A 10,173-nucleotide genomic window follows, 5' to 3' on the forward strand; every position below is an offset into this window, starting at 1 on the left:
GCAATATTGACGTTTATGTAATAAGCAATTTATTTTTACAAAGTAAAAAGTTAAATAAGGAATATAAATAATTTAATTCATAAGTTAATAGAACATTGAAAAACATTGGCTGTCCTTTACAATGCAGTGTCTTCATTCTTCAGTGTCTTCATTCCACGCACAGAAGAGTCTAGTTAAACAGTACCTGAAGTCACTGGTCTGAAGTCTGGTCCCAGAGGCACTGGATGGGAGATCTTCAGTTCTCCAAACCCTCTGTAAGACTGTTTATGAAAGAAAAGTTCCTGAGGATTTCCACTTGGACTATTGTCCAGGCACAGATGCTGTATTCCTTGTTCTTCAAGTATCTCACAATATTCCAATAATAGCTCTTCAGCCGTAGAAAGGTCCTTACATTTCCCCAGGTTAAATTTTCCTCTTCTATTTTTCTTTCCAGAATTTTCTCCAGACGGTCCATCTGCTGATTAAGTTCAGTGAAAAGCTTCTTGATGATGGCCATATCCCATCCAGTGTTAGAAGTATCCTTTCTGAAAATTTCAAAGATGTTCTTCAACATCTCATAGACGACAAAGGTAGTGTCTACCTTTTGAGACTGTTGCAGGTTCTTAATCTCTTCAGGTAACTTGAAGTCCATTCTGTCTTCAAGGCAATGTTCAGGCCTTCCATTCAATTGTGCCAGAAGCTTCTGGCATGCCAAACTGCTTTGCTGGAGTTGAAGCAAGCTGCAGCTCTTGAAAAGAGCCATAGAGGAGAAGCACAGCAGGAGCACTACCTGGAAGAGAAACCCGTTGGTCATTGTGAAGGCTGGAACAGTGTTGCCTACACCTGTGTGATGGAGCAAAGGCTCTGAAGGCATGCAGTGTGAATGTCCTTCCTCTATAATCTGGGCTATTTATATGTGATGGTCCTCTGTTTCATAGGAAATTCCCACTTTCAGTTTTTCTATGTCATATTTTTTTTGTATGTTAACAGTTTCCAATACTATTTATTTCAGCTCCTGACTCTTCAATAGAATATATATTAGGATAAAAGATAAACAGAAAGGAATTTTAATACTTTATTAAGTTTATTAATTGCTAAAGCAAATTGGGAAGGCACCAGTGAGAAACAAAGGAAAGCAAGAGACCTGAGAACTAAAGAACCTCAAAATAGTTTATGAGGGACTCACTGAAAAGCCCCTCATAGTATAGAAGCTAACCCTGAAGAGAGCTTTGCTCGTTGTAATAGTAGATTTCATGTGAGAAGACTTTAGAATTTCTGATAGCTTTGGAATGGAGTATTATGAGAAAGCTTCAAATCAATCCACCACAGTTCCTCTTAGGGGTATGGCCCAACCCTGATGAGAAAATGCTACCCATGGAATCAATCCAAGCTGAACAGGGTAGAGACAGCAGAGAAGGAGAGAGAAGACCATATCACTGGGAGGGTGTGAGCAGATCAGAAAGTAAACTGCCATGTGGAGCACTTCATAAAAATGACAGCAGAGGGAGCCCTAAAAGTTAGAGGATAACCAGCCAAGGGACTACTGAAAGTTCCGGGGGAAATGAACTCCTGTAAAATCAAGCAACAAGAAAGTAATGACATTGGGCCCAAAAGAAGAGATTAGGTAGAATAATAGCTATTCAACTAATACGAGATTCCAAGGAACGCACACAACATAAATTAAAATTAGAAAACGTAAGAAATGAAGTTACTTTACATAGGAAATAATCAGAAATCAAGCAACACTTTTTTTTCCCCCTGAATCAGATGCATCAGAAGAAATGAGTACTTTGCGGGAAAATCTGGCATTGGAGAAAAAACATTCATCTGGGGCAAATATTAGCAGCTAGACTCCAGTGGTACATAAAAATGATTAAATATTGACTAAGCAGAGAGAGGTACTTGGGAAAGTAAGGATGTTAAGGATGTTTCAGTATTATGAGGTCCATAGAACATATTCAACAGACTGCTAAATGAGCAAAATGTATTCAAGCTTTATAAATCTATTCAAACATCCTTTTACTCAAATACAGCAGGAAAAATGTCTTCCATCCTAGGTGACATTTGCACTGTGATACTGTGATACTTTGTACCCATCAGTAGGTAGGGTCCATGTCTCCACTTGAATTGGGTAATTTTTGTGCTGTATCTTTAAGAAGTAATACAAAAGAGTTTCAATTCAACATGTCAATTCAACATGTCAATGTTGCATGATTTTGAGACTAGGTCAAAAATGATGATTTAATTTGTATTTTGTTAGCTAAAATCCTTGGTTCTGAAGTTTCAGCCACCACTTGAGTGGTCTGATTGCCCTGACTCTGCTTTGATGTAAGAAAGTCTAGTTAGGTACTGGTGGGTCATGCTTATAATCCTAGCTGAGAGGCTGAGATTCAGAGGATCAAAATTTGAAGGTAGTTTGGCCGGAGAGATCTGCTAGGCTGGAGCTCCAAAATAGCCAGCAGCCAGCACAAAGAAGGGACTGTAGACATGGTTCAACTGATAAGATACCAGCAAAGCAAGGAAGCTGAGCAAGGAATGAGGCCTTGAATTCGTATCCCAGTACTGCAAAAGAAAAAGAAAAAACAATAAGAAGAAAGGTCGAAATAGCTAACCAAGACTAGAAAGTGGCAATATTTCAAATTTTAAGGTTTTAAACAACAGAATTTAACTCGCAATACTATGGCTAGGAATTTATCTGTGGCTGTCCCTGCAAAAGCAGAGAGAGAGAGAGAGAGAGAGAGAGAGAGAGAGAGACAGAGACAGAGACAGAGACAGAGACAGAGACAGAGACAGAGAGACAGAGAGAGAGACAGAGACAGAGAGAGACAGAGAGAGACAGAGAGACAGACAGAATGATACATATACAATATCTATAAATGTTCATAGCAGTGCCTTCAGAGACAAAAATAAAGTCAAATATCCATTAGTAGAAATTGGTTAAATAAAACTGGGTTCAGTGGCTAACACCTATAATTCCAGGTGTTCAGAAGTCAGAAACTGGGAGGAATGTGGTTCAGGCCACATCAGACAAAAGTTACAAAAAGCTCATGCTAGCAAACTAGGAGTGGGTTTCACATCTGTAATCTCAGCTAAGTAGGTAGGGGGCCATAAATAGAAGACTAGGGTTTGAGGCCGGCTGTAGACAATAACATAAGACCCTATTTAAAATAAAACAAAACAAAACAAAAAATAAAAGGAACAAAAAAGAAAGAAACTGGTTAAGCAACATTATGGTGCAAACAAAAATGGAATAATATGGAACTGCTAAACTGTTAAAAAGTCTAAGTGAAAGGGAGGGTAACAAGTTCGACAAGAAATGTACTCACTGGGGCTGGGAAGGTGGCTCAGTGGTAGAGCCCTTGCCTTGCTATACCTGAGGCCCTGGGCTCAATTCCTCAGCACCACATAAGCAAAAAGAAAAAAGCTGGAAGTGGCATTGTGGCTCAAGTGGTAGAGTGCTAGCCTTGAGCTGAAAAACTGAGGGACAGTGCCCAGGCCCAGAGTTCAGGCCCCATGACCGGACCCCCCCAAAAAAAAAAAAAAAAAGAAATGTACTCACTACCTTACCTACGTAGCTGTAACCCCTCTGTACCTCATCTTGACAATAAATATTTTCTTTAAAAAGTCTAAGTGAAAAAAAATAATGTCAATTATTTTCTCCAGACTGGGGGAAATTTGGAACATGATACATGTTCAAAACAATTTAGATAAAAGCACATCAAAACTCCATTATGTAAAGAGCTCAGGAATGGTCATACCATCCTCATACCAAGAAAATACTGAACTGCAAAGCAGATCTCTTTAGATCTCTCAGAGGAATGGAGCTCCAGGCAAGAGGCTGACCTGGCAAGAAGGAAAGATGCATAGAGGTGCTCACAGTCACTAGGGAAAGAAGTCTAGGAAGAATCCCAAAGTTCCCAGTATTGGCTGAACTTTAAACTATGATTGATGAATTGCTAGAAACTAGTGAAAAATAGCTGAAGAGCTTTAGTGCACGCTCTCACTCTCTTTCATCTGTTTATTGGTCTGTCTGTCTACCTGTTTTATACCAGTACTGTGACTGAACTCAAAGGGAGGTACTTTACTGCATGGGCTATGCCTCAGCTATAGTTAAATATTACTAACTTCCTTTAAGTAAGACTGAAGATGCAGGGTGCTGGTGGCTCACACTACCCTAGCTACTCAGAAGGCCGAGATCTGAGGATTGTGGTTCAAAGCCAGCCGTGGGGAAAATTCATGAGACTCTTAATCTCCAATTAACCAAAAAACTGGAAGTGATACTGTTGCTCAAGTAGTAGAGTGCTGGCCTTGAATGAAAAAGCTCAGAGACAGTTCCCAGACCCTGAGTTCAAGCCCCACCACTGACCAAAAAAAAAAAAGAAAAAAGAAAGACCAAAGACATTTTTTTTTTTGGGGGGGGGTCCGGTCGTGGAGCCTGAACTCTGGGCCTGGGCACTGTCCCTCAGCTCTTCAGCTCAAGGCTAACACTCTACCACTTGAACCACAGCGCCACTTCTGGCTTTTTTCTTTTTGCTTATGTGGTGCTAAGGAATCAAACCCAGGGCCTCATGCATGTAAGGCAAGTGCTCTACCACTGAGCCACCTTCCCAGCCCCAGACCAAAGACATTTTAGGAAAGATTCTCCCCTCTCTCCCTCAACAAATGGCACTGGATCACCTATGTCTATACATGAAAAAAAAAGGGCAATGAATATGGGCACGTGACATAAAACTCTAGCACAAAAAATAAACATGTTTATTTTTCACCATAGACCTAAAAACAACAGGGCAAATCTGTGAGCCAAATGAGCCTTTTCTTTTTGTAAGTTAATATTCACAGATATTGATACAGTAACTGATATTCCCATCTGACTAACACAGATGGAAATGCTAATTACGTTGTTTTAATCACTAAATATTTTATATATGTGTATGTGTGTAATGATTATCATGTTGTACCACAAATATGTGCAAATATTATGTCAATATTAAACCAACACCAGTTATGTTTTAAAAAAACAACAGAACAACAAATGGTTCATATAGCACAACTATGGAAAATATGTAGAGAAAAAAAACAAAAAATGCCAACATTTCAGCAGTCATTTTCTTTGGCTTGTAAATTTTGCTAATGATTCCCCCTCCCCCACCACCCCTGAACTTTATAATGTGTGATTATTCTAATTTCCCATTACTAAGCACGTATTCCTTTGCTACTGACTACAAAAAGCAGGAACCAGCCAGACTCAGTTTCTTAGGTTAATCCGCTTCTCTTATGGATTTTATTCTTTCCAGTATTTTGGCCTTTGCGTGACTCCCCTTAGCAGAACCCCCACTTTTCATGGGTTTAAAAAAATGAGTACAATGAATCCCTAAAGCAAGGTTTCTAAAGAGAAAACCTTCAACTTGTAAAGGTTGGGTTTTAGGTCAGTGATTAATTCTTTTGAATTTCCTTTTGTTCTTCTTCTTTCTTTAATTTTTAAAGTATTTTTTTTTGATTAGCTTGGAATCATCCATGGCCCAAAGATCAACACAAAGATTTCAGAGTCCGGCCATTCTGGTTAGAAGGGGACTAGTCCATGGAGTCAGTCTCTCTGGAATCACTGGCAATGTCATATAGAGCTCATTTCCTCAGGAGCAATAGTGGACCTCACCCTACTGTCACATGTAATAGTCTCCAATCCACAGTCACATTTGGCTGAAAGTTGTGGAAGCTCAATGGCCAAGGTTGGGCAGTTGAATTGGCTTGGCTATAGCACAGCAGGAAAAGATAAAACTCATTTCAAATGTGCATAGTCAAATTTAATATGTTCTAATAGGATAATGACATATAAATCACATAGCTCCTCTATAAAGGATAAAATATAGTAAGGGGAAACAAAGGAGGAGGCAACAATGCTTGATAAGAAATGTACTCATTACCTTGCCCATGTAATTGTAACCCTTCTGTACAATATTTTCACAATAAAAAATTAAAAAAGAATAAAATATAAAACTATTAAAAATAACCATAGTTACAAAATATGTTAATGGACATGCAAGTACATACAACCTTCTGAATTTTAGAAAATCAATCAAAATTATAAAATGTGGTTGAAGAAAGTGCAATTATCGAGCTTTTTATACACAATTAATAGAAGTAAGTGATTATCAGTTTAAAATAAACTGCTGTTACAGATTGCAACATGTAAAACTTATGGATACCACAAAGCAAACACCTATATTTTATACACACACACAAAGAGAAAGGAGCAAAACCAAACCATGATTCCACAGAAAATCATCAAATCATCAAATAACAAAAGAATAAAGAAACAACAACAAAAATAACCCACTAAAACAATCAGAAAGCAATTCACAAATTAGCAATAGTAAGTTCTTAGCTACCAATAATTACTTAAAATGTAAATGGATACAAAAATATAGGATGATTTGAAAGAGTTTTTACATGCCCAAACTATATGCTGTATTTAAGAGGCTTGGAAAACACATAGTCTGAAAATGATAGAAAAAATATTTGCTGCACATGAAAATCAAAACAGAATTAATGACTGTACCTATATTAGAAAAATGGATCCTTAATCAAAAGTCACGTCAAGTGACATGGAAGGCCATTATGCAATGTTAAAAGGGCAAATTTGCCAAAAATGTAATAATTATAAATATAAATGCACCAAACATCATAGCACCAAAATATATCACAAAAATAATAATATATCTGAGGAAAGAGAAATAAAATGCAATATAATAACAGTACGACTTCAAGCCATTTTGGACAATGGGTAAATAATTCAGACAGAAAATAAGGCAGTGCTGGACTTGAGCAGTGCCTTGGACGAAACTAACTTTACGTTGATTTCTAGAATATTCCATCCACTAGCAGCAGAATATACATTCTTCCTCCATGAATACAGTGTAAATTGTATTTTAGTCCACAAACTGAGTCTCAACAAATTTAGAGATGGAAATGATACGATATGAAATATAAAAAATGATTAAAACATCTAGAATTTAGCAACAGAAAGAAAGCTAGAAAATTCACAAGTGTATAGAAATTAATAAACATTGCCCTGAACAACTAGTAGGTTAAGAAAAGGAAATCAAAAAGGAAATTAAAAAGTACTTTGAGAGAAAGAAAAGTGGAAATGCAACAAACCAGAACTAGTGGAATGCAGAAAAACCAGTCCTAAAAGGAAGTTTTACAAAAGGGAAATTTATTTTGCTAAATGGCTACATGGAAAAAAGAAAGATAGATCTCAAGTTATCAACCTAATTTAAGCCTCAATGAACTAGTTAAAGGACTGTCTAGACCTATTTTTAGTAGAAATAGAGAGAAAAAGGTAGACAAGGACAGAAATAAAAGAAACTACAAAGAAACAGGAAAGATCAATGCAATCCTGCATAGATGTTTTTGAAAAGATAAACAAAATAGAAAAATCTTTGGCTTAAGTAACTAAGAAGAAAAGAGAGAAGACCCCAAGTCAGAAATTAAAGAGAAGAAATTATAAATGATATCCCAGACATTTAAAAGGATCCTAAGAAATTATGATAAATAATTGTATGACAGTAAATTAGATAATTAAGAAGAAATGAAGTGCTTATTAACATATAACCTATGAAGAGTGAATTATGGATTAACAGAAAATTTGAACAGACAAATAATGGCAAAGGAGATTCTGATCAACCATCCCAACCCTCCCTACAACAACAAAATCCAGAGCTAGAGAGCTTAGATGAAATTTCTCTAAATATTTGAAAAATGATACTGATCTTCCAAAATGTCAAAGAATAGACAAATTTATTTTATGAAACTCCGAATTTATTTTATGAAACCAACACTATCCATACAAGGATAATATAAAAACAGAAACTTAGTGGTCAATATCTCTGGTGAACATAGATACAAAAATCTTCAACAAAGTGCTATGAGACCAAATTTAAAAGCATGTTAAAAGAATCATATAACCTGCCGGATGCCAGTGGCTCATGCCTGTAATTCTAGCTACTCAGGAGATTGAGATCTGAGGATTGCAGTTCAAAGCCAGCCCGGGCAAGGAGGTCTGTGATACTCTTATCTCTGATAAACTGCTCAGAAAATCAGAAGTAGAGCTGTGGCTCAACTGGTAGAGCACTTGTCTTGAGCAGAAGAGCTGAGTGAGGGACAGCGCCCAGGCCGAGTTCAAGCCCCACAATCGACCCCCCCCCAAAAAATCATATAACCATGATAAAGTGGAATTTATCCCTGGCATACAAGGTGGTGCACAGAAAATACAGCACTGGATAACTGTTAAATACCACGTTAAGAGAAGGAAAGATTGAAGTCATACATCATTCCAAAAGATACAGAAAAATATCTGGCAATATTCAATATCCACCCATAATCATACCTATTAACAAGTCTTGTGCAAAAAGAATGTTCTTCAATATGATAGACAAGATACAAGACAAGGATATGGCCAGCATCATTCATATCAGAGAGAAAAGTGAAGGCATATCACTGAAAAGTGGATATGATTGCTCTCTTCAGTACTATACTAGAATTCCTAGCCAGATTAATAAAGAAGAAATAACATATTTTGCAGATGACAACTTACATAGAAGTAAACCTTAAAGAGTCCTTCAATTTGTACACTGGCGGCTCACACCTGTAATCCTAGCTACTCAGGAGGCTGAGATCTGAGGATCATGGTTCAAAGCCAGCCCGTGCAGGAAAAGTCCATGAGACTCTTATCTCCAATAAATCACTAGAAAACTGGAAGTGGCGCTGTGGCTCAAGTGGTAGGACCCTCGCCTTGAGCTGAAGAGCACAGAGACAGTGCCCAAGTCCAGAGTTCAAGCCCCACGACTGACAATAAATAAATAAATAAATAAATAAATAAATAAATAAATAAAAAAGCATTCTTCGTTTCTGTAACATTTTCTGATTTCTATTTATTCTTTCCCAGATTTCCCTGTTTATTGACACTGTTATCCATCAGTTGTAGTTGTCTATCTATTAAAACCCTTAGTATATCAACCATTGTTTAAAATTCCAGGTTTGATAAGTCCAGCATCACTGTCATACATGTTTTTGATATTTTCTCTGTCTCTTCAAATGTGTGTGTGTATTGCCTTTTAGATGCCTATAATTTGATTGCTATAAAGGTCTTGAAAATTGTGCTGGGGTAGAGAACTATTCTACATTCCTATGATTAGATCTTTGAACTGTAAACCTCATAGTGTTTTTCAGTACACCCCCTTCCTACCTTCCAATAGAAGGTACAGGATGGCTAGAATAGACTGGAGTTGGGATGAACTGGAGTTGGTACTTCTGTTCTTCTATGTGGAATTCTAGTACTGATACGGTTATGGCGAAGGTTTGGTGTGGGTTATCCCAGAGGCAGATATTTTTAAGATGAACAGGGTAACTGGGGAGGGGGACAATGGAAGAATGGAAATGAATAGCATCATAATAGCATCTATGCCTGAAGATGACATAAGGAAACTGAGTGAATGTTGTTGAACAATAAGGAGAAATAGAAGAATAAGGGGAAAGGGGAAAAAGAAGACTAGAGTGGATCAATCCAACTAAAATATATGTGTAAGAAATACTAATGGAGAACGCTGTTTTGTAGAATTAATAGGCACACAAAAATGAATGAATGACAGAAAAATAAAACAGGGTCTGGTAGGGTGGGAGCCTGGGGAAGGGGACGGCAAACAGAATTGAGACATTTATATGTGCATATGAAAAAGAACAATGGGATCTGTTGAAATTCTTTTAAGAAGGGTCAGAGAAGGGATGGAGAGGTAGAAGGAGTAAGAGGGAGTTCCTCCTAGCACTTTGCATGCCTATGTAGAAATTTCATGATAAAATTCCTTTGAAAGCCAACATATGCTATAAATAATAATAATTAATGATAATAATAAGAGTACTATAAAACAGCTTCTTTTCCCCTCCCGCAGCCAGAAGCATTAGGCAATGTCCCTTACCTCCCCCTAAAATTTACTATAAGAATGCAATAGAATGTGGGAAGTAGGAGGCTGCTCCTATGACTGAGTCTGTCCCCCAGGGGAGCTTAATTTTCAGTGGCCTTAAGCCATTTATCAACTAAGGTCCACGATTTCCCACCTTAGCACTGGTTCCCACAGTGGGTCCCACTGGTGAATGGGTCCAGTAGTCTGTGGCTCCCTGTATTTATTTTAGTCTTTTTAA

At 37.4% G+C, this 10,173-nt stretch overlaps 1 protein-coding gene across 1 annotated transcript; it reads right to left on the reverse strand.

Moving 5' to 3' along the window:
* Positions 1-235: 235 nt before the first annotated feature.
* On the reverse strand, positions 236-853 carry Ifnb1 (interferon beta 1). The gene has a single exon (XM_070007198.1). It carries the CDS (start codon positions 851-853, stop codon positions 236-238), a length of 618 nt encoding a protein of 205 aa, XP_069863299.1.
* Between the last annotated feature and the right edge of the window lie 9,320 nt (positions 854-10,173).

This window comes from Dipodomys merriami, unplaced genomic scaffold, assembly GCF_024711535.1.
Source record: "Dipodomys merriami isolate MVZ:Mamm:240054 unplaced genomic scaffold, mDipMer1.0.p SCAF_11, whole genome shotgun sequence".
In the NCBI taxonomy this organism is placed as follows: Eukaryota; Metazoa; Chordata; class Mammalia; order Rodentia; family Heteromyidae; genus Dipodomys; species Dipodomys merriami.